Here is a 26,360-nt window from a genome sequence, read left to right as displayed (position 1 = left end):
TATATATATATATATATATATGTACGTATATATATATATATAATTAAAGTTATACTTGGAAAAATAAACTGTGCATGTGATAAAAAGTCAAGTTAAGTCAAGCCAACAAGAATTTACTAAGTAGCCACTATGTTTCAGGTATGTACTAAGTACTAAAGATAAAAAGGCAAAAATAGTTCCTACTATTTCACATTCTAATATGGGAGAAAACATGTGACTAACCAGATACATAAAAGATCTACACATAGTAGAAGGAAGGCATTCTAAATGGAAAGGCATTAACAGTTAGGGGAGCTGATAAAGGACCTCTGGCAGAAGAAGGAATCTGAACTGAGCCTTGAAGGAAGCCAGGAAAGTGGAGCAGTGGAGCTGAGAATGGAGGAAATGCATGAAAGAAAGTCAACGAATGGCATGAAGACAGGAAATGTTTAAGGAATTAGGCAAGTAGGAAAGCACGGCTGGATGTCAAAATGTGTGGAGGGAAGGAAAGCACAAGAGACTAGAAAAGGCAGGAGAGACCAGGTTATGAAGTTATGAAGAGAACCTTTAAATATTAAACAGAGGAGTTTACACCTGAATCCAGAGGTTATAAGGAGCCATTAAGATTTATTTAGTAGAGAGGGGGTGACATGATCAGACTTTCATCTTAGAAAATCACTGAGTGGCAAATGAGTGGAGGATGTGTTGGAGTGAGGAGAGACTTGAAGCAGGGGGATAATTAGAAGGCTATTACAAGGGGCAGCTAGGTGGTGCAGTGGGAAAAGCCAGGACTAGAGCCAAGAGGACTTGGGTTTAAATCTGGTCTCAGACACTTCCTAGATTTGTGTTGCTAGACAAATCACTTAACCTGGTTTCACCTAGCCCTTACCCTTCTGTCATGGAGTTGCTACTAAGGCAGAAAGGAAGAGAAAGAGGAAGAAGATGGAATGTTAGAAATAAAATAGATATAGAAGGATAGATTTAAAAATATTATGGTTTTAAAAGATTTATTGGTAGCCATTAGAAAAATGAAGCCATATGCCATGCTAAGAGTCAATTTAAAAGACATATCCTGTTACCTCCTTTCTCCATCCTGGATCAGCTCCAAGTCAACAAAGAGAGAATCCATCCACTCACTATTTATCCTTCTGTCTATGTTACTATGCAAGACAGGAAGCCAGTAAGCTCATGGGAAATATAATTTGAAAGACCCCTAAACTTCCAAAGGAAGTTTAGATCAGAGATCTCAAAATTTTCAATTACACAGGAGGAAGAGGAAGAAAAAGAAAGAGGAGGAAGAAAAGGAGAAGGAAGAAGAAAGAGGAAGAGAAAGAAAAGGAAAAAGAAGATGAATAAGAAGTGAGTAGTTGAGAATAATTTCAAGGTTGCAAACCTGTGTAACTGGAACTCAACAGTAATAGAAAAATTCATAAGAAGGGAGAATTTGAGAAGAAAGATAGTGAAATCTGTCTTGGACGTGTTAGATATTTATAGGATATGTACTTCAGGATTTCTAGTTTGGGAAGTCTGTTGATGCAAAGCTATAATTCAGAAGAGAGACTAAAGTTAAATATATACATCTACATAGCAATAATAATCAACCCACTAGAGTCAATGTGATCATCAACGGTGGTATGCAGAATTAAGAGAGAAGAGACTTGGGGGTTCTTTATGGTTCATAATGGGTGTGACATGGATGAAGAATCAGAAAAAGAAAGTGAGAATTAATGATCACACAGGAAAAATAACAAAATGAGCAGGAGAACCAGGAAAGAGCAGTGACACAAATATAGAGTACTTAGGCAGATGAAGAACAAAAGAATATGTGTCAAAATCTTGTATGCTTAATGCCAAATCATGTAAAAACAAAGTGACTGCAGCAAAAGTACATATTGCACATATTAGGTTTTTTTTAAAGATGCAAAAAGTTGTAAGATTTACTGTATAAATGTATTAAGCAAAGTACAAAACTGAAAGTAGCCCTTGAACACAAAATACTTTGAACTTTTGGGGAAAAAGTCATGATAAGAATATAAACCACTGGTTGTTTCTTGGTCTACTTATATTTTGATTTTTTTTCTGTATGTCCCACATATTTTACTTCATGATTTTCATGGAGTTGAGACTTGGACAGGTATCCAGTTCTGTATTTTTAAAGAACACTAATTTTTTCCAAATTATTTTAAGATGCTTCCATGACTAATATTTCTACTATCATATATAAAAGCCTAAAGAAATCCAGACTGAAAAATAGATACATCGGTCAACTTTCTCTAACACTTTTCTATCTAATGTTTCATAACAAAGACGGTATAACCATTTTGTCTAAACATTGTGAAACCCTCCTGTAACACTATTCAGCCAATCACCCTTTAATAATATTCTCATGGAATTAACTGTTATAGACTAGTGATCACACTAAGTGCAATATAGCCTAAATTGGCCTGGCAAGCACCAAATAGAAGACATGTCATCCTGTAAGGTCAAGTCACTCCAAGGATATCTGTCAAAGGGAGAAACAGTGGCTAAGTGTAGGACTTCCCAATGGGGGAAATACAGGAAACAGTGAAGAATTAGAGACAAGGAGGAACACTTGGATAAGAATGGAGAAACCAATAAGCTAAATTTATACCAGTAGGGTTCTGTGGCCTCTAGGATATTTTTATGCAGAGATGCTCTTGTCAACCTGTGCCTCTGTTAATTCTCTGCACCAGATGCTGGTCTAGCTATTGACTGCCCCCAGCTACATTGCTCATTTAACCAATAAACGGCATTAGATGGACTACCAGACAACACTAACCAGATATATCAGCCTGTGTGAGAGGCAGGTTTGTGGCTGCTTAAAAATGAAAATGCTAAAAAGTCCAATTATGGAACAGGTTAATGCTATATTTGTAAAATGCTATATTTGTAAAACTTTGTAAAAAAAAGTATTTTATGAGTTCATTTCAAACAGTTTCATGTTAGCATTCTATTCTCTCCATATTGTTAAAAAAAATAGAAGGAATTTGGAAGTTTAAAATATGTTCCAATAATTTTAAAAACAACTATAATCAAAACCACAAAAGCTAATGAACTTGTACCTCAAAGCCATTTGTGGAGATGATGTTCCAGTGAATGTACATACATAAGGCGTAGCATTGAACTGAGAAATCCATAGCTGCAATTTTATTCGTGCAGTTCCATATCTAAATGGTGCAAATGTAACAGTCAGATTCACTTTCCCATTGGATGGAATTATTCCTAGAGAAACATAAATAAGCAAATATTTTATAATGTGGTATTTTTCCTCTTTGCCATTTCAGATCAAAGAGGTCCCAACCTGGTCTTCTCATAATAAGTATAAAGATAGGGGCAGCTAGGTGGCTCAGTGGATAGAGAGTCAGGCCTGGAGACAGGAGGACCAGGCTTCAAATTTGGCTTCAGACACTTTAAAACTGGGTAATCCTGGGTAAATCACTTAATCCCCTACCAATTGCTTAACCTTTACCACTCTTCTGCCTTGGAATCATTACTTATCATTGATTCTAAGACAGAAGGCAAGAGTTACAAAAAAAATAATAAAATAAAATATTGTTGTCATCAGACTTTCAGTGGAAAAGTCAAGTTTTTCACTTTCCCATTGATCTTATTATTCAATTACTACATGAATATTTATAAAAAAATTTTGGTGATGTCACTCATGTATGATATGCCTCAATGTTAATGAATCTGAGATGAATTTCCAGAACAATAATCCTGCAGTTAATGCCACAATATCAACATTAGTGCAGTAAACAACATGGGAAAATGGAACAATATACATAAGGAATAAATGTGAGGAAAAAGCAATTTATGTCAATATTGGCAACTGGCTTATCATTTTGTTGAGCCTGATTCTACTCTCCTGGGGGAAGAATAATGCTCATGTCAAAGTTATATATCAAGAAAAATGCAAGGTGCTGCAGTAATGAAAGTTTTCTGTAAGCTGATACTGTTCAGGGAATCTAGAAGTTGCATTCTAATTCTATGGTTTTAAAAATAAGGGGCAGCTGGGTGGCTCAGGGGATAGAGAGCCAGGTCCAAAGACAGGAGGTCCTGGGTTTAAATCTGACTTCAGATACTTCCTAGTTGTGTGACTCTGGGCAAGTCATTTAACTTCCAGTGCCTAGCCCTGGACAATCTTTTGCCTTGAAAATGAAACTTAGTATTGCTTCTAAGGTAAGGGTTTAAAATATGTATACATATATATATATACATATATATATTAAAAAAACATATAACCTTCTACTATATTCATGTTGCCCTCTGACAGGTCTTGTATCTGACAGGTCTTTCATCATATTCATATTCTTGCTTTTCCTCTTACTGAGAATATCCTCCTTTATTTCTCCCAATTCATCTTAAATCTACTTCTTCAAGGTCCAATTCATGGCACTTCCTTCATGAAGCCTTTCTTGGCCAGCACTGCCCACAGTGAACTCTCTCCCCCTCCCTTGATCTATGAGAGCACTTTATTGTTGGTATAACACTGGTGTGCTACAGTGGATTGTAAATTAACATTTTGTGTCTGTGTGTCTTATTCTCCACTTTGTACCTTCTGCTCTGCCTGGTTTCAACTCCCCAGAACAAGGTGAAGGGCAAGCTCGTCACTTCTAAACTCACCACAATGCTGCTATCTCAAGTCTGGTCACTGCCTCCTTCAACCTCCTCTCCCTTCTGCTTGGACAGTTGGAGGACCAAACTCCTCCCAAGGTCCAAATTCTCTTTCTCCCTCCAGCCCTTTCCCTACACTCTGAGAAGGCAAGAAATAGGATCCAACCAATTCTTACTGGGCATATACTACATGCAAGGCACTAGGCTAGTATTGTGGGGGATAAATAGATCCTTAAGTAGCCAATAAAATCTTAGTAGGGATAATGAAACATGCAAATAAATATCTACAGTACAAAGTTGGATTGATTGGGGAAAGGGACCAGAGTCCTTTGGACCAGGATGCTCCAACCATTATCAGCAATGTGCCAAGGAAACAGTAATGCAACTACATGTTCATTTCAGATCAGTTTACATAATGCTGTCAAAGTGAATCTTATGAGAAACCCAAAGACTATTTCTTTTTTTTTTTTAAAGACTATTTCTTTTTTTTTTAAAGACTATTTCTTTTTCATTTTCACTATCTTATAAAAGCCTTGATGACCCAATTAGGTCCAGATTCTGGTGGCAATATTTCTATATTTATAAAAGGATTTCTATGATTCTGTAGTTAGTTGAATATAAGTTAATGGTACCATTTTAGATGCATTCCATTCATAAAAAAAAGTGGAATTGTGTTTATTGAATGTGATACTTGTTCAGGTTGAACATGTATATATAAACACACACATATACATATGAAGCCTTAGCTTCTTGGTTAAAATATGACTCTAATCTCCACAAAATCTTCCATTTTAGCATGTGAATGCTACTAAAAGTCTTTCAGATACCTAGGAAATCTTTCTCCTTCGATCATTCAATCAATAGGCAATTATTAAATGTTTACTAGGTCAGACATTATGCCAAATACTAGTATATATTGACTAGAATATAAAGACAAAAATGAAACTCTGCTCTCAAAGTGCTTACATTCTTTTGGGAGAGTGAGGAGAACGTATATACATACAAAGATATATACAAAGTAAACCAGAAGTAATTGGAAATACGGATGCCAGACTAGTCTTGTCTCTCAGGTTCATAATCTCAACATTATCCACAATTCCTCTCTCCCCCACTCGACATATACAATACATTGCAAGATCTTGCTATTTCTAGCTCCATAATCTTTCATAAAGCCATCTGGGTTTGTTATTTTTTCTTTTAAAATTTTTTCAATTTTCTTTTTCTGAAACTAGGTTATTTAAATTCCCTCTTTTTATATTCTGATAATCTGAGTATCAAATTTGAAATTTACAGCCATTTCATTTGTTATTTTTGTTGGTATATAATTAGGTTAAATGGTTTCTAATAATGTCCTCTGTACCACAGACTTTTCAAAAAAATTTAATACTTGGTAATTTGGTTTTCTTTTATTATCAGATTAGCTAACAGTATATAAATTTTACTAGTTTAAAAAAAACTAATTTTATCATTTCAATATTTTTTGTTTTCAATTCTATTTGTCCTTTAATTTTTAGTATGTCTATTTTTGTGTTTAGTTTACTTAAGTTTTTGTTTTACTTGTTGCTTCTCTGGTTTTTAAGTTGCATGTCCTATTCCTCAATCTGTTCTTTCTTTTGTTAATTAAAGTGTTTAGAGATATGAATTTTTTCCCTGAAGAAAATATTGCTTTGCTTGTATCCCAAATGCTTGGGGATGATATCCAATTGTTGTCATTTTCTTTAATGAAGAGATCTATTACTTCTATAATTTGTTCTTTATTCCACAAATCCTTTTTGATTATATTACTGAATTTCCCTTTAAGTTTGAATTTCTTCTTCAGAAGTTCTTTTTTATCATATAATTTTTTGCATCATTATCATTAAATGAGGTATTTAACATTTCTGCTGTTTTGCCCTTGCTTAGGAGGTTTCTAGTACATTTTTGTAAAGGTGCCAAAGTGGATGCTCTGGCCTGATTCCAAGAGGCATGTGATCAGAGACAATTTTAGGGATTGATAAAATACAATCATATCTATCTATCCTTTCCCCCACTGTCTTATTTCCCTCCATTATTCAAGATCCCAACCACCCCTCTTCTGAGCTAGACATCAACCTCTCTGGGAAATCATGACCTAAGTATTACCTCGATTTAGAAAACTTGATCCACAGATCATCTTGTAGCTCTGGCATGTGGCCCTTAGAGAGTTAGCTCCAAGATTCAGGGCAGAAACTGGAAAAAAACCTACATCTCCCCCTTTTTTCCTTTTGGTAGAGCAAAGTGAATCTCAAAGGATGAGCAGGAATCTCATATTCTCTTTCTTACAAACCTACCTCTTTTCCCAAATTCCCTATTTTTGTTGAGGCCAATATCATTCTTCACTTTTCCAAGGATCTCCAAGGTCTCCCTATCATTTTTAGCTCCTGACTCTTACTCATCTCACAGATGTAATCAGTTGCCAAATTTTATTATTTTTATCTCTACAACATCTCTATCATCTGTACCCTTCTCTCTACTTACAAAATCACCATTTTTTTTCAGGGCCTCATCATCTCTTATATAACTATTATCAATAATCTCCTAAGAAATGTCCCATCTTCTCTCCTTTCTCCAATCCTTCCTTCACGTTTGCCAAAGTTATTTTTCTAAAGCATAGGTTTTCTGATCATGTCACTCTCCCATTCAGTTAACTCTAATTACTGTGTATGACACCTCAAGAATCAATTATTATTTCTTCTTAGCTCATCTTTTTAAATTCCTATTTTTTGTAATTTTATAATATAGATTATTATATCTGTATAAATTTTAAATAATTAAATATGCACACTTTGGGGAATATGTGCTAAAAAATGTTTCATGAATGGGGTGCATGATTTAAAAAGTTTGGAGTGTAATTAGGATTGCTCCACAGAACTCTAAATCCCAGCTTCCCATGTTCCCTCTCATGTTAGGTACTAATGTATGGAAGATATAAGTTTTGTGTAGCTCTGCCCTCCTGCTCTTTTCTTGATTGTGGCTGGGAAAGTTGAGTGAGTCCCAGGCAGGGGAATTTTTCTCATATGTCTTTACTCAGGTTTTTACTTTTGTTCTTATATTTTTCCTACTTCAAGTGATTATTAATAAATCTTATAAAATATAATACTTGGAGTTATTGGATATTAATTTAAATTTTATAGGAGACAACTGGCCTAGACAAACACCTTCTGTTTACAGCTTACATAAAATGTCAGAAGACCATACCCAAAAAATCCTAGAGCACAGATGGCCTGTTGGCATGAATCATAGTGGCTGGGAAAACAAGCAGAAGAAATACTATCTAATCTCACTGGAAACAGAATTTTAAGCAATTAGGATATCCACTTATTTCAGGGAGCAGTGGCAATGGAATCCAAATAGACATGAAAAGACCCGAAATAAACAACAGAAACCAACATCATCTTGATAAATCCTAGGAGAAATGTCTAATGAGAAGAAAAAGAGTCTAGGCAAACAAGCTGGAATTCAGGGAACTTTGCAGATGTCTGACTACCCATAGAAACCCTGGCAAATGTCCTAGGAGAAGAGTTAAGTCTTATTCAAATTGTTTAATTCCCTTAGCATTAGCAAGGCTCTCTGCACTTTATAAATGGTGGCTGAATAGCACTGAAAAGAGGCACCAGACTCTCATTGGCTCCTTTTTCTTTCCTTTCTTTTTTGTACTATAAATTTAAAACAGCCTAAAGGACAAAGTGCTTGCATATATATGTATGCATGTCTATAGAAATATAGATATATACACACATAAATGTAAATAGAGCAGTTAAATATATGTATAACAAACATATATGTATATAACATTAAATATGTCAAACATTGATGTATCTTATATATATAAGTACATTAAAATAACTGTACACTCATTGTCATAATGGCCAGACTGAGAAGTCTCTGTTATAAATTTTAAAATTCCAAGTAGGCCAAAAATCAGATTTTAAAGATCTCTATTTCAAAGTTTATGACGAAGAACCAGGACTCTTACCAAGGGAAAGAAGACAGAGCAACAAAAGGTACATAATAAAATCAATTAGAACATTATGGCAAAAAGAAACGCCACTGCCTCAAGCTTCTTTGCTACTTTGATTTAATTAAAAATAAGAAAATCTGAATTTTAAAAGGCATAACAACAGCAAGAACCCAAACAGCCAGAAAACTCTGGAGAATGAACTGAAATACTTCATATAGTATGCATTTTTAACTGGACCATTCATTTAAATGCCCATGCTGTGCAAGGCAATGTTCATTGGGGATACAAAGACCAAAATGACACATCCTATCGGAGTAAACAACATGGAATAATAGAAAATTAAATACAAAGTCCATACCAGATATAGTATACGTAGTTTGGCATTCAGTTATGATCAATACTATATTTGCTGGCACAGTCTTCAATTTATAGGAGAGATGGGGTTACAGAGAATTCTTTTATGGGTCATTTGGTTGGAATTTCCCACATTTTCTCATAAAAAGCAGCATTATAAATTGCATTAAGTTCCCAGGGAGAAGAAATATGAAGCCAGAAAAATGATAGGAGCCAAAGGCAATGGTGGCATGCCTAACTTGGGCACAGGGGCAGTAGCTCTCAGATAGCATTGAGTTCTTGAACAAAGTCTCCTGGAGTGAAGGGGAGCAGCCTAGCTGGCACCAGTATTTGAAGATCAGCAGGAGATTTGAGCAAAGGGAACAGAAATTGGTTGGATTGTTTGTTTTTTAACTCTTACCTTCCATCTTGGAATCAATACTGTGTTTTGGTTCCAAACAGAAGAGCAGTATGGACTAGACAAAAGGGGTTAAGTGACTAGACCAGAGCTCTACAAGCTAAGAAATATCTGAGGCTACATTTGAATCTACAATGTCTCCAGGCCTGGCTTTGTATCCACTGAGCCACCTTGTCCTGATTTGATTGCTTATGGATTCCTTTGAGTCTTTTGTGAGTTGATTTTGCTTTTTGTATTTCCTGTGGGATTAAATAAAAGCCATCCTATATTGAACAATCAGTTGGAGATAATGAAAACAAATTTTATGTTTTGGTAGGGGTTGAGTTAGATGTTTTGTCCAAATCTATAATTTGTTCCATGGAACATAGTAACATTTGTACCACAGAAAGAATGCTGTATTTTGAATCAAAGGACCTGAATTTGAATGCTGCCTCTGCCATTCACTCTCTCTTTTTTTTTTTTTAAACCCTTAGCTTCTGTGTATTAGCTCATAGGTGGAAGAGTGATAAGGGTGGGCAATAGGGGTCAAGTGACTTGCCCAGGGTCACACAGCTGGGAAGTGTCTGAGGCCGTCTTTGAACCTAGGACTTCCTGTCTCTAGGCCTGACTCTCAATCCACTGAGCTATCCAGCTGCCCCATGCCATTCACTCTTTATGTGATATTGGTAAGTCGTTTCACCCCTGGCTATCAGTTTCTCATCTATAAAACAAGGGAGTGGGATTTTAAGGCCCCTAACATCCCTCCTTGTTCTAGCTATCTCTACAAAAATTTATAAATATTAATTAATGTATATAGATTTAATTAATCAAATTAGGCAAATGTAAGCTATTCACTGGAACTATGTAAAAAAGTTTGAGTGGCATCCTGGTGTTCAACTGTCTGACACACATCATTTGTATAACCCTTTGCTACTCAATTAACTTCTCAGTGCCCAAAGGCCAGAGGTGTCCAAAAGTAGGCAGGTGACATTACTGGAGTGTACCCCCAACCAGAATAAAGTAGCTGAAGATCATAAAGTTTCTCCCCTTATATATATATATATAGAGAGAGAGAAGAAAAACAAAGACTGGTTGCTGCCATACACTAATAATAAACAGCATGGACCAAATTCTCAGGGAGACTATCAGATTACTAGACGATTATCTATGTACATCTCAGAGTTTGGAATAAATTAAAACCATCTGTTTGGGCTAATACACATTCATTGGACAGAATACTTGCTTGAAATGAGAAATAAAATTTGTAAACAAAGAAAATTAGGTACAAAAATAATACTCTGTTTGGGCATCTAATGAACCATTGGGCAGTGATAATTAACTATGGCAACCACAAATGTTTGTGCAGAAGCTGTGACATAATTGTAACTCAAAATAAGAGTTTTCGTTTTTTAATTTTCTTGAGTGAATTGGGCTTGAGGTTCTTTGAGGATCCATAAGACACAAGGCTCCTCAAATCAACGAAGTCAATGTTCCTAGAATAGAGAGTGGTCAACAAATTGTGGTATATGAATATAGTGGAATATATTCATTGTGCTAGAAGAAATTATTAATATAAAGAATTCAGAGAAGTACTGAGAAACTAATGAATGAAAACAGAGTAGTAAATGAAACCAGGAAAACAAAGTAAATGGAAAAAAAAAACACATACACACTTCAAATTGGATCCAGTGTCATAATAACCACTGAAAGTTCAGTCCTGAAAATGAGATAGAGAAATGTTCTCTTCTCCCTTCTTTTCAGAGGTGGAAGATTAGGGATATGGAATACTACATATGCTATCAGACTAGATGACTACTTTGAATAGTTTTGTTGAACTTTAAAAAAATCTTTCTTCTTTTGTTTTTTGTTCCAAGTTCCAAGGGATGGATCAGTGGCTAGAGAAGGTAAAGGGATATATTCAGAAATGAAAGTGACGTAAAAGTGTATAAATGAACAATAATTTTTAAGAAAATACCCAGTGTTCCTGCTTTATGCTTTCTTTTTCTCAGAAAAGTGCCCATATGAAGCAATAGATGAAAACTAAAATCCTCATTATGATTCTGTGAGGTTAGACTTAAAATCTGTCTTCTTTTATTTGAAATATAAAAATCTGATTTAAATGAGGCCAATTGTCATATGGCAGGATTGAAATTAGAATGACTAATTGATGGCTTTAGCATAAATTCAGAGCAAATTTGCACACACATTATAACTTGTTAGAGTAACAATGATTTTTGGAGGAAGTGATAAGTATACAAAAATTACTCAAGATCTCTATTTGTATTTATCACTAAAATGTGATTGCTCTTCTTCAACTTTAGTGTAACATTCTGAATTCTAGGCTTGACCTTGGCATTCTGAGGTAATGTGGATCTTTCATTTTAAAGCCACAATTCACTCATAATTCCATACCAATAATTTACCTGACGTTGGATGAACAACAAAGGATTCATCAGGCTGAAGCACAATTATATGAAACTCAAAATCTATTGGGCAGCTGCACTGCAAAGGAATAACATAATCTTCACTGAAAAACAAAGGAAAAAAAGAATAAAACCAATTACGTTAAGATTTTAACTACAAAAAGTTATTTCTAATGAAATCCATTGCTATTTTCTTTATGATATGAAAAATATGGCCATTACTAATTATAACTGCTCAGAAAAATTAAATGTGCCAGATGCTTAAGACTAACTTCATACATTTGTCCTTCTTAGGACTTCCTTCTACCCAGTCTTATATGGGGAAAAATTAACCATAGATAAGCATTTAATAAGCAAATAAGTAAGCACTAAGTATTTGCCAGGAGATTGGAGGATTTAAGAATTTGGAAAAAACTTTAGAAATTATCCAGTCCAATCTTTTTATTTTGCAACTGAGGAAACAAGCCAAGAAAGCTTATGTGGCTCCCCCAAAATAACATAATAACATAATTGACAATATTCAGACCCATGTTTTCTGATTGGCAAATCCCAATACAGTGCCATTTCCATTATTATATCATACTGTTTATCTTTAAATATGATCAAATGACCCAGGAATACTTCAAAAGTATTCACTTTTCATCAATCATCAAAAGCTTAACATATCTAAAAGAAAATGAAGCATCTAAAATACATTAAAGTGTACCACTTGTGAAAAGACAATTTATATACCCAGAAACAGAGATCACATGGAAAAATGAACAATCTTGCTAGCAATTTATGCAAAACTTAAAACAATTTTAAGGCTCTGATTAAGGCAACACAAAAATTTGTAAGTCCCATTGTTGACTGAAATGGAGAAAAAGGTAGAAAAGCATTGCTCATAGCACTGTGCATTATTGGTTATTTTTCCAGGGAGTAATTGAACAATATGTTCAAACAGGTATGAAAGAGTTCATACTACTTAGCCTAGTAATTCTATTCTCAGCAATGCACCCCAAGAAAGTAACTCAAAAGAAAACATAGGTTTTTAAGAAGATGTTCCCAGCAGTGAAATTTATACTAGTGAAAAAATGGAAAACAATCTCAATACACAATAAGAAAATGGTTAAATAAATTCTGACATTTTAATGTAACAAAATTCCATATTACTATTAAAGATGGCAAGTATGTCAAACTATGTCTATATAAAAAAATGAGTGTGAAAAAACAGATTTAAAAATCCTTGGAACACTGGGTGATATGTATACACTATTCAAGTTATGCCAAGACCTTGGTAAATGCATTTTATTTTTTTTATTTTTTTATTTTATTTATTTATTTTTTTAAACCCTTGTACTTCGGTGTATTTTCTCATAGGTGGAAGATTGGTAAGGGTGGGCAATGGGGGTCAAGTGACTTGCCCAGGGTCACACAGCTGGGAAGTGGCTGAGGCCGGGTTTGAACCTAGGACCTCCTGTCTCTAGGCCTGACTCTCACCCCACTGAGCTACCCAGCTGCCCCTTTATAATTCTTTTTAATAATTTTTATTTTTTAGAAAAATTATCATGGTTACATGATTCATGTTCTTAATTTTCCCCTCCCCCCTCCCCCCCCAGTAAATGCATTTTAAAAGATCAGAAGATGATTTTTTCAAATCTGTCTTCAGATACTTCCTAGCTGTGTGACCCTGGGCAAGTCACTTACCCCCATTGCCTAGCCCTTACCACTCTTCTACTTTAGAAGTGATACTTAGTATTAATTTTAAGACAGAAGGTAAGGGCTTAAGGGGAAAAAAGAGAATTTAATGAAAAGTGATTGATGGTTTAGTTGCAGGCTTTGATGGAGATTCAAAGATTCAAACATAAATTATAACTTGTTTACCTTCAAGAAGGTTACAACCTAGTAAGAGTGATAGGTATTGAGGTAGTGGATAGATTGTCTGCTCTGGAGTCAGACTTATCTTCCTGAGTTTAAGTCTAGCTTCAGACATTTATTGGGTGTGATGCTCTCTAGGCAAAGTCACTTAACCCTGTTGGCCTCAGTTTCCTCATCTGTAAAATGAGCTGGAGAAGGAAATGGCAAACCACTCCAGTATCTCTGCCAAGAAAACCCCAAATGGGGTCACAAAGAGTTGGATACAACTGAACAACAATAAGGAAGGTGAAGGGTAAACAGTAATTATAATATAAAAATCTTCAACTTCTCATTGCCTAGAAATGAAATCTAAACTTCTTAGCCTATCTTTCAATAACCTCCCTAATCTGGCTCTAATCTAATTTTCCAGATTTGTCTCCTATCATTCCCTCTCATATATTGTGTACTCCAGGGAAAAAGACAAACAATTCCTCTAGGCTAGTGATGGCGAACCTTTTAGAGAGTGAGTGCCCAACTGCAACCCCTCATGCCACATATGACCCTCCCCCACAGCACCTTACCCAGGACAGAGGAGGAAGCGTTCCCATTGTGTTGCTAGGCAGAGGGACAGGGGAAGTGAGGAATGACCTAAGGAGCACAGAGGGGGAAGAGAGCAGTTCCCTCCTGCATACTCCAGTACATATGCCATAGGTTTGCCAATATGGCCCTAGGTCATGTCCTAAACTTTCCCATGTCCATGCCATTGTCCATTCTTCCCTATGCATGCATCATATTCCCCACCACAACTTCTATCTGTGAACATCTCTATTAATCCTTTTTAAAAAAAAATCCTTACCTTCTATTTTAGAAGGAATACTAAGTATTGGTTCTAAGACAGAAGAGCAGGAAGGACTAGACAATTGGGGTCAAGTGATTTGCCCAGTGTCACACAGCTAGGAAGTGTCTATGGCCACATTTGAACCCAGAACCTCCCATCTCCAGGTCTGGCTTGCTCTCCCTGAGCCACCTAGTACCTCTCTACTCATTCTTCAAGGTCTGTTTCAAATGCTAACTGCTAACAAAGGCTATTATGAAGCCTTCTTTGATTTCTGCAGTGGTCAAATATTTGTTTTCTCTGAATTCACAAAATTCTGTTAGTATACTTCTAAAGTATCTATATTCGATTCTGTATGAGTTATTTGTGTATATGTCTTTGTCTCTCTGCCCCAACTAGACAATAATTTCCTTGATGGCAGAGACTGAATCTCTGCACATAACAATGTCTTATACATAGCAGACCCTTAATGAATATTTGCTGAATGAAAGAATGATGTATGTAAGAACAGAAATGAAGTATTACTCTTACCACCAGTAACAATCCCACCTGACACTTCCATAAGCACTTTCAGATGGCAAAATGTAGATTCCCTTATGTTGTAAACCTCACAACAACCCTCTGAGGTAAAGTACTGTTGGGTCTAACTGGCTCACAATAAAGCTAGAAAGTGTCAGAGGCAGGAGCAGCTAAGCTCAGGGGACAGAGAACCAGGCCTAGAAACAGGAGGTCCTGGGTTCAAATGTGACCTCAGATCCTTTGTAACACTGGGCAAATCACTTAATCTCAATTGCCTAGCCCTTACCATTCCAGCCTTGGAGCAGATATTTAGTATATATTCTAAGACAGAAGATAAGGATTATCTATCTATCTATTGATCTATCGATCTCTCTATCTATTGATCTATCGATAGGCTTTCTTAGAGAGAAAGATGGATAGATAGACAGATAGGCAGATAGATAGATAGATAGATAGATAGATAGATAGATAGATAGATAGATAGATGGATAGATGGATGGATAGATGGAGTGAGTTAGATACAGACAAGTAGGTAGATAGATAGATATAAATAGAGATAGATAGATAGATAGATAGATAGATAGATAGATAGATAGATAGATAGATAGATAGATAGATAGATATAGAGAGAATGTCAGAGGCAGGATTTGAACCATAACTAGTGTTTAATGCTCAGTAGTTTGGTTTTGTCCTCCAACCTACTGAGTTTTCTTAAGAAAACTTCCTTAAGAATTATTTTTACAAGCACATATCTTATATCAGCTCAAATCTTTAAAATATGACTTGAGGTCAATACCCATACATTTTTTATGTATTAGGGTCTCTGTGCTAAAGAGAAACAAGGCATATGCATTAGGGTTGGTAATAGCACTTTAGTTTTATACACAAGTGCATTCTAAAATAACCTGCCTTGGTATTATGGCATCCATTGTCCTCATACCTAAAATACTCTTCCTCTTCACCTCCACCAATTGGAAGGAATCCCTACATTTCTTCAAGGTTCAGCTCAAGGGCTACCTTTGACCTAAGAAATTATCTGACCAACATAAATGGACATAGAAGCAAATATATTGCAGAAGATAGTGGAAAAATTAACAAGTCACTGTGGAAGAAAACCACCTCTTTTATTAGATAATCTTTGGAGTTAGACTGCAAAATCAATAAATGTTAGGACTAAATAAATAGTATTCTCTTTTTCATGATTCCTCTCTTCCTGTATTGGATGACTCTGTATCCAATTTAATGAAAAGATGTTGTTTTCATTAATGGGAAGCTCTCAAGAGTGACATTTTTCATCAAAAAAGAAAAAATGTCCATTGAAGGAGAAAAAAGGGAGTTGTCTGAAGAGTCAATCAACTAAAATTTAGTGTTAAGAGAATTTTTTATTGATTTCTCCACTTTTCTATATTAAGCACCTACTATGCGATAGGTGCTATAAGCTGGGGATACAAAGAAAGGCAAAAAATAGTCTTCTTCCAAGAAGCTCATGTTCAACAACAGAAGGAAAATGCAAACAATTGTGTACAAAGAAGATATATACAGGAAAAATTGGGGATAATCTCAGAGGGAAGGCACTAAGATTAAGAAGGGAATTTTAGCTGATACACAAACTAGGGAAATGAGGAGCAATTGTGTTCCAGGAGAGTGGGGGGTAGGGGAGAAGACAGTCAGTGAAAATGTGCAGAGTCAGGAGATAGAATGTCATGTGAGAGGAACAGCAAAAGATTGGTGCTCAGAGAACTCATCAATCAACTTAGACTTCTAAAAGATATTAAAGAAAGATGAAAGCAAGGTTAAGTAAAAGGGAATGATAAAAAATGATGGTGAGGAGATAGTCACATTTTGAAGCCAAATACTATTTGCCTCTATATCCCTAGTGCCTAGAAAAGGCAGTTAATAAATGCTTGCTTGCTTGATTTCTGTTCTTTACAGAGAACCTCCTGGCCCTTTAATGTTCAGTATATACTGGTTGTGAAGACAGGATTAACTCTCCCCTTGTCTATTTTTAGTTAAACAAATCAAGAACTTAAAGTACTCCTACTCGACACTAAGTAAAAGAGTTCACAAGTCACTTGCTAGAGTGGGAGAAAACTCCACAAGCCACTGCCCTGCCCTTGGGCAGTACTAGGCAAATTGAAAGAATGTAATTGGTTCCCATAAACTGGAGGAAGGGACAGGAAGTGACATGGAAAAAGGACTATAAAAAGTCCTGAATTTCTTGTCCAAAGGCCTTCTCCTTTGAACTTCTTCTCCTTTGGAGTTTGTCTTTGGAGACTTTGCATTAGTGAGCTGGACTGAAGGAGGAGACGCTTTCCTTGGATCCTGCATTGGCTTGCTGGGTGAGTAACTGGCCTTCCTTTCCTGGCTTTTGGAGAGATTAGTTCTGGAGATTCCTGCCTTGATTTTGGAGGAGGCTGCATTGGTGGAACTCTAGCTGAAGACACCACCCGACTTCTGGCTTAAGGATTACCAGGAAATCCATGTGGGGACAAGGGATGTTGGAAAGCCCCTGTGGGGCTGAGCCTCAGTTTACCAGAAAAGGGCTGGTAGGCTTGTTAAAATCTGTCTCTTTAGATATATTTTCCACTTTCACTCTTTCCAACTTTTTGTAAATAAAGCTGCTAAAAGTCATTTTGACTTAAGCTATAATATTTTTAAATCAGTGACCACAATATTACTTTAGAACTTTCATATTAGCATAAAAGCCCCAAATTTTAAATTCTTAAACTGGGAAATGGAAAAAAAATCTACTGAGAAGGAAGTTAATAAGATAGGGAAGAAGTGGTAGCTAGCTTAGTGGATGGAAAGCCAGGACTAGAGACAAGAAGTTCTGGGTTCACATCTGGCCTCAAATACTTCCTAGTTGTGTGATCCTGGGCAAATTATTTAAACCCATTGCATAGCCCTTACCACTCTTCTGCCTTGGAACCAATAAACCATATTGATTCTAATATAGATGGTAAGAGTTTAAAAAGTAAAATAAAATAGATAGGGAAGGGTAAGAGAAGGTAACAAGCATTTATTAAGCACTTAGCATGCATCAGGGCACTTTACAAATATTATTTCATTTGAAACACTTAAGAACCCAGAATAAAAATTCTATCAACCTTAGCCTTAGAGGAAGACACACCTGTCAGTTTCTAGGACTTCCAGGGTTTCTTAGACAGATATGCTTCTTCATGGGTGAGCAAAGAAAGAATGCAGACTTTCCTATTAATTTTCCAAGAAAGAAACAAAATCATAAAGGAACAACAACAACGACAAAAACAACCCTGACATTCTGTCTTAGAATTGATACAAAATATTGGTTTTAAGGAAGAATAACAGTAAGTAAATGATGGGGGTTAAAAGACTTGCCCAGGTCACAGCTAGGAAGTGTCTGAGGCCAGATTTAGACCTAAGACCTCCTGTCTCCAGGCCAGGCTCTCTATCCATTGAGCCATCAGGTGCTCTACCTAGAACAATTTGAAGAAGACATCACCATCACCCAACACAGCACAATTCCCAATAATAAACAACTTATTCTTTTTTTCCTTTCCTTTTGAAGCTAGAGAACAAAACTTTGATTTATATCAGTGAGGATTTTGTTGTAGTCTGCTAGTATTAGCAGAGCACTGTACATATCTGAGACATAGAAAATTCCCTTAATAATATGGGATGGCCGTAGACATCATTTCCCAATTTTGTTTTCGAGGAATAATCAATAAGTGGCTAAAAATTGTTGCACCTCTCTCTAGCATCATCTCTAATACTAACTACTCACATAATCCAAGAGATTATGGAGGTATACAGTTTAGAAAATAGTGAAAAAGACTCGATAGGGTATTCCTTCATAAGAAAGTACTGGGTCTTACTTGGTTGGCCCCAAGGCCCAGAACTAGGACCCATGACCAGTGGAAAGATACCATAGAAAATATTTTTCCTTAGTATATAGAGGAACTTGAGGCAGCTAATGGCTCAATGTATTGAAAGCTAGGCTTGGAGACAGGAGGTGGGTTCAAATCTGAACTCAGAGACGTTCTAGCTGGATGATCTGGGCAAGTCACTTAACCCCAAATGGCCAACTCTTACTGCTCTTCTATCTTGGAACCAATATTTTTTTCCTAAATATTCTAAGACAGAAGGTAAGGATTTAAAATAAAGAACAGAAAAGAACTTAATAATTAGAACTATCAAAAATGAAACTAACTGCCTTGTATTAGTATACAGTGAGTATTCTGTCTCTGAAGATATTTTGGTGGGAGTCTGGATTACTACTTGTCAGAGTTACAAAGGAAATTGATGACTAAAGTTAAGTGTTGGATAAGATTACCTAGAAGTCCCTTTCATATTTTAATTTATTAGTAATCTTAACTCAATTAATAATCTTAACTTAAATTTATTTCATTTTGTAAATTAAGTGAATTATTCTGTCAGCTTCTAAAGTAGATTTCTTGAACTTCAGAGAGTGATGCAATTGGTCGAATTAAATTTTGTACTATTAGAGAACTACCATCAAATATTACCTTGAAATCCAAACCTTAAAAAAGAGATACTTTTGGGAAATGGGATCTCAAGTTGGAAATACAAATTAAAGACTTCCCTATTAATAGTTCTTCCAATTTCCAAGGCAGGTTAGGAATTAAGAGAATACCACTGGCAAGAGACCATTCAACTACTTATGTGCCCTTTCTCCCACATTCATTTAGGTTTTAATCCAGGGGAAAATGACTTAGGCAAGTAAGAGAGGCAAGAAACCATAACTTTTAGTGGTAGTTTTGAACAGTTTCTTCTTACTTGGCAGTGTTTGGAGAAAAGGAACAAATCGCACTTTATCTTTTATGACAAAGATATTTTTTAAAGTATCTCTATTACACAAACAATTATACTTCTAAATATAAACTCTTTAGTTGAAATTTCCATGCTGACTACAACAGAATGAATGTTACACAAAAGATATCCTTGGGGAAGGGCATTTAAAAAAAGGTTAAGTAGATGACAAATAACCAAGGAAGGAAGGAAGAAGAACAGCTCATTCCTTTAAGGAATTTATAATCTAGTAGGTAATATAAAACACAAAAAGCTATTAAAAAATTAAAGTGCATTAGAAAAATGTGTTTAGGTTTTAAGAGAGTTCATGGGGGGAAATCATTTCTAGGTGGGAATTTCAAAGAAAGTTTCATAGAAAAGGTGATATCTGATTTGGGTCTTGAAAGATAATTTGGATTTTGACAGACGGAAATGAGAGAGGTAGGTGTGGGGAGGATATGTTTTACTTGAACTGGCATTTATAGAATGCTTTGAGATTTCCAGTTATATCTGTTATTCTCATTTAGACTTCTCTATTAATTAGAATTTTATACCCTGGACTTCATCCCCCAGAAGTCCTTCAGTATTTCCCAGAATTCCTTTAAATCTCTCTACCACATTGGGTGGTCACTTATTGTTTATAAGCTCTGCAACTCCTCCTTCTTTCTCTTCTTCTCCAGGAACACTGCTGAGTTAGTTTAGCACCTTTTTGCTCTAGTTTTTTATGTTAGTTTATTACTAATAAAACTTTATAAAATATAATACTTAGTTTTGCATATTAATTTTACTCTCTACATTTCACAACAGCATATGTAGCAAATGAAGGGGGAAGAAACTGGAATGATATAAGAAAAGAGCTCAGTGGTAGGAAAGAATGAGTTGTGTTTAAGATATAATATAGTATAGCTCATTTGGGCAATATTTTAGAATTTTGAGAAGGAATAATCTTGGATAAGACTAGAAAGATAGGTTGGGCCCATATTGTTTGTGAAGGGCCTTGGATGCCAGCCACACGAATGACTTTATTTAAAAGGCAAAGTTAAGTCAATGAGTATTTATTAAGGCTTTACTATATGCTAGGCACTGTGCTCTTAGCAAAGGGGAAATAAATACTAAAGGTTTTTAAAAAAAATTTTTTTTAATTCTTCTTAGTATTGCAAACACCATTAAGTCAAGTTGATACACTTTACTGTGATTTTATAGATGTAATTACAATATTCTTTGTGATCCATTTTTCCAGCCTATGCAGGTTAAAAACCACAAAATCAAAAATAGGAAATGAAAGAAGATCTTGGTATTGAGAAGACCAAGAAGCACAATATCCTGGGACCTGCAAATGGCAGTGGCCTGGATTCCTTAATGTAGGGACAAATAAATCTGTCCAATGTAATAGCCCCCAAGGAACTTATTTGGAAATTTTCCTAGAAGTGATAAGAAGTGATATTTTACACATGATTACACATGTAAAATCTATAGCAAATTGCTTACCATTTCAGGGCGAGAGGTAATTTAGAACTCAAAATTAAAAATAAACAAAAAATGTTAAGAAGTGTTGCTTTCATGAAATAGCTCATTTCCTTACAATAATAATACAACTCCACTTCTGTGTGTATTCTTTCTTTTTTCTTGTTTTCTCATATGTAGATACTCATAGACAAATTAAGTTATAAAGAGGTTTTTATATTTATATTTATATGTTTTTATGATGAAGGGAATGGAAAATGGGTAAAGTCTCTACTAAAGAGTTTTTAGTGGTGCAATGATGTCATCAAAATTATGCATTGGGAAGATTGCAACAGCAATTAACTTTGTTCCTAGAGTATGGGAAATCATGGAAAACTTCCGAAGACCTATACATAGAGATCCACAATTTGTTGAGAATGGACAGTAACTCAGAGAGACAACCATGGAGAGGAAAATATATATATATATAAAACCAGCCCATTAACTAACCACCATCACCAAGACAAAGAGAATGAAAATCATCTTTGCCATTTTCATACACATACCTCAGGTGTCCTTTTGTGACTTCTTTCCTCCTTCAATGTGATGTTCAACATTTTTTAAAATCTAATTTCACCTATATTAAAAACTCATAGTAAAAAGACTAAATACCATGTATACCTGTGACTCCTTAAAGATGGGTAATATGCCACAATTATAGCTGAGTGGAGGGGAAGGGCTTCCAGTAGATTTTATTGAATCTGAATGTTTTCATTCTTAAATTATACATTAAGTAACATGCAGAATCAATTTTCAAGTAATTTTCTGTGATGGTAGAAATCCTAGATAAGAATTAACTTCATGGAAAATATGATCTTGCAATTGGAGAAATAAAAATCTGTTTCTAGATCTGTAAGTGAATTTCCTGTAATCTATAACAAATGGGCTTTTAGTTTTGTCACTCACCTTTCTCCAAGTGGAATATCTGGTAGATTTATAAATGAGGGAAATTCCAAAGTGTTTAGGACTGGATAGGCATGGAGGGGAATAAGTAAATTTTCGTCTCCCTGAAAACAATAAAAACAATTCAAATCGTACTTAAAATAAGAATATTTTTTTAAAAATTTGTAATGTGTTATTTTTCCCCATAAGTTCCCAAGAGACTTCATAAAGAAGTGTGTGTATTTAATGTTGAAAATGTTAAAACTTCTTAGCCTTAGAATTTATAAAAATTCAAGAAATCTTCAGTGCTGATTTTCAACATTCAGATACCAAGATATATTCTCAACTAAATACAAAATATGCATTGGCTGCTTTTATTTCAGAAAAGATGAAGTAGAGAAACTATCAGCTGATGATTAAGGAAAACTCAGTGGCTATAATTCCAAATAGCTAGATGGAAGACAGGCATGGGAATCAGGAGATGTGGGTTTGAGCTTTAGCTCACATTCACTTGGTGACTGGTAGGAAGGTCTCTTGGATATATGTGTTTCATTAAATGTTATCTTGCATTCATATGGTGTTTTAAGGCTCGTTAAATATTTTACAAACAGCTCATTTTATTCTCTCAACAAGCCTTAGAGGGAGATGATACAAGTGTTATTAGAATGATTTTTTAAAAAAGGAAACTAGACCACAGGAAATTTATTAATATCATCAAGTCCTTTGAGGAATATTATAAGTGAAATTTTTAAGATCAGATCAATGTTACAAAATGTCTATGTACCAAGGATTCTGAAACTTATTTGGTCTCAAAAATTGTAATTTACATTCTTAAAAAATTACTGTGTGGGGCAGCTGGGTGGCTCAGTGGATTGAGAGTCAGGCCTAGAGATGGGAGGTCCTAGGTTCAAAGCCGGCCTCAGACATTTCCCAGCTGTGTGACCCTGGGCAAGTCACTTAACCCCCATTGCCTAGTCCTTACTACTCTTCTGCCTTGGAACCAATATGCAGTATTGATTCTAAGACAGAAGGTTAAGGGTTTAAAAAAAATTGATAGCATCTATTCTAAGACAGAAGGTATAGGCTTTTAAAAAACACAGATAAACACAGTTGCCATTTATTTTCTTGTATTTGCACTTAGAACTTCAGTTCTTCCAGAAATTTTAGAAGCTTACCTGACAGTGAATACGGATACAATCATAATAATAACGCCATTCATCTGGAGAAAATTCAACCATCACTTTAAGGGATAAGCCAGGAACAATTCGATGCTAGAACATCAAATGAACTCTTGTCAATACATGGTTGCTAAATACTGCCCCATTGCATTGCAATAAAAGGCGAATTAAAAGCAAAGACAACTCTTTTAACTATACACAGATGACATGCACAAAGAAACCAAAGTTAGATGTCAGAAGAAACATAAGAAAATTAAGTAATCAGTGGCACTTACTTTTTTAGTGTACTTGATTGCAAAATACTTTGTTTGGGGGGGTAAAATATGAAGATTTATGACATCACCAGAAACATTGATCAGATTCTGTGGAGGGGGAAAAAGATGTATTTAAAATAAATACATAGTATCTTTTCATTAATCTGTTCAACACCATAGTCTAACCAACAGAACTAAGGGACTTCCTGCTAGCTGGTATTCTACGCCTCTGGTCACAGATAAAAAAGAATAGTGATGACACTTCCGGTTAAGATGGCCGCAGAGTAAGGAGCAGCTGCTCGATCTCTCCTGACTGAAGCACACAGGACTCCTCAAGGGGACACAAAAACGAGTCCAGACGAAGGAGGGAACCCCACAACAGGGCGCAGCATTGAAGGTACACAGAATCGGGGCATTTCCACGCTATAAAGGGGTGAAACAGCTCTCACTAAAACGCGAGAGGAAGAAGCCCATCCACCCCCACCACCACACCATGCACAGCGCCAAGGCCAAATCATGGGAGTGAAAACAGGACTGGGACAACCAGTAAATCACTAGCAGCCCCAGGGCTTGTACCTGTGTGCTGCAAGACAAGGGACCCCAAGTGGCTAGGGGGCGTGCACTGACATTCCTGAGAGTCTGCGGGTGTGTGTGTGTGTGTGTGTGTGTGTGTGTGAAGGCACTGCCTCGGGCACAGACAAAGATCTCTAAGGCAGGGACTTTCCCAAGCATCTGCAAAGGCATTGCCCCAGGCACGAATAAAGATCTATAAAGCAGGGACTTTAGTGCCTTAGGAGTGAATAGAGATCTCCAGTGCAAGCTAGGACATCAAGTGAGGACCCGGTGCAGACGGGAGCACAGCTGTGGAAGTAGCCCTCCGAGACCGTTGAAGGAGCCTCGAGCAGAGGGGCAGACCGGGGACAACCAGGAGGCTTGACCCCGAGGACAAGGAGACAGGAGCCCTCCAGAGTTTAGAAATCACAGGCAGACCCTGAGTGTGAAGACAAAGCTGAAAAGGGGCGGGGCCAACAATGGCAAGCCATAGGGAAGCCCAGAAGAAAAAGACTATCAAGAAAAACTCTGGAACACTCAACAACTTCTACACAGAGAAAATCCAGACAACAGAGGAGGGAAAACAAAAATCCAAACCTCCCCCAAAAAATGAAAGCTGGTCACAAGCTATGGAAGAGTTTAAAAATGAAATGCTGAGGAAGATGGAAGAAATCTGGCAAGAAAATAACAGTTTAAAAGGCAGAATTTCGCAATTGGAAAGTGAGACAAGTCAACTGAAGACCAAAAATGACCAGATTGAAAAGGAAAACCAAAAAATTATAGCCGAAAACCAAAACATTAAAGCCGAAAACCAAAACATTAAAGCCGAAAACCAGTCCTTAAAGGCTAGAATCGAACATTTAGAAACCAATGATCTCTCAAGACAACAAGAACAAATAAAACAAAGTCAAAAGACTGATAAAATAGAAGGAAACATGAAATATCTCAATAAGAAAGTGACAGACCAAGAAAACCGGTCTAGAAGAGACAATTTGAGAATCATTGGTCTCCCTGAAAAGGGAGAAATTAATAGAAATTTGGACTCCATACTAAAAGAAATTATTCAGCAAAATTGCCCTGAAGTTTTACAACAAGAGGGCAATATAGACATTGAAAGGATCTATAGATCACCCTCTACACTTGATCCAGATAAGACAACGCCCAGGAATATAATAGCCAAATTCAAGAGCTTTCGAGGAAAAGAAAAAATCTTACAAGAAGCCAGAAAGAGACAATTCAGATATCAAGGCGTACCAATTAGGATCACACAGGATCTGGCAGCCTCCACGCTAAAAGACCGCAAAGCTTGGAACACGATATTCAGAAAGGCAAGAGAGCTGGGCCTTCAGCCACGGATCAACTACCCATCGAAACTGACTATATACTTCCAGGGGAAAGTATGGGCATTCAACAAAATTGAAGAGTTCCAAGTTTTTGCACAAAAGAGACCAGGACTAAAAGGAAAGTTTGATACCCAACCACAAAAATCAAGAGAAACATGAAAAGGTAAATAAGAAACAGAGGGAAACGAAAGAAAACTCATAATTTTTTAAACTTGACTCTTTAAGGGCTTAAATAAGATCTAATTATCTGTATTACTATGTGGAGAAATGCTATGTATAATTCTCTGTAGTGAACTCTATTCACTATTATAATATCCACTATTATAGCAACCAGAAGAATAATTCATAGGGAGAGGACAGGATACTAAATGGTCTAAGATGACATGGAGGGTGGGAAAGAGGGGGGGAATAGTAGGGGACACCAAGAAAAATCCTAGTAAATAAGAAAAATAGGATATTCTATTACACACAAAGAAGGCATGGGAAGGGGAGGGGATAAATACTATTATAAGAAGGAGAGGAAGAGAGCATTAAGAGGTAATAATCAAACCTTACTATCAGTGTAATCAACCCAGAGAGGGAAGAGTAGCTTTATTATCCATTTGGATAAAAAACTCTATCTAACCCTACTGAGAAAGTCAGAAGGGATAAACGAAGGGGAGCAGGGGAGTGGGAAGGTCAAGGGGAGGAGGGGAGAAGAAGGGGGAGGGAATTCATTAGGCCTTTAAAAAACAAAAAAAGGGGAATAACAAGGGAGGTGGGAGAAAAGGAAGTCACTCAAGGGAGGGGATAAAGGATACTGGCTCAAAGCAAACCACTGGTTTAAAAGAAAATAGTGTAAGAAGAGGGGGTGGGTCTAGGGGAGGATACAAAAATGTCAGTGAATGCACAACTGATAATTGTAACTCTGAATGTGAATGGGAT

The 26,360-nt window shown here is 36.1% G+C and overlaps 1 protein-coding gene across 1 annotated transcript in view; it reads right to left on the bottom strand.

The window, feature by feature from the left end:
- Positions 1-26,360, bottom strand: part of CFAP221 (cilia and flagella associated protein 221) — a 108,553-nt gene that overhangs the window by 69,525 nt on the left and 12,668 nt on the right. Inside the window, exons 3-7 of the mRNA XM_044669923.1 lie at positions 23,563-23,649; positions 23,285-23,380; positions 22,134-22,234; positions 11,747-11,850; positions 3,063-3,222 (exon numbers count right to left, since the gene is read on the bottom strand). Of these exons, the coding sequence (XP_044525858.1) occupies positions 3,063-3,222; positions 11,747-11,850; positions 22,134-22,234; positions 23,285-23,380; positions 23,563-23,649 (548 nt within the window). The remainder of the gene's footprint in view (positions 1-3,062; positions 3,223-11,746; positions 11,851-22,133; positions 22,235-23,284; positions 23,381-23,562; positions 23,650-26,360) is intronic.

The sequence above is a fragment of the Gracilinanus agilis genome, chromosome 3 (assembly GCF_016433145.1).
Source record: "Gracilinanus agilis isolate LMUSP501 chromosome 3, AgileGrace, whole genome shotgun sequence".
NCBI lineage: Eukaryota > Metazoa > Chordata > Mammalia > Didelphimorphia > Didelphidae > Gracilinanus > Gracilinanus agilis.
The sequence above is the reverse complement of the archived record's forward strand: the minus strand, read 5'-3'. Positions and strand labels throughout refer to the sequence as shown.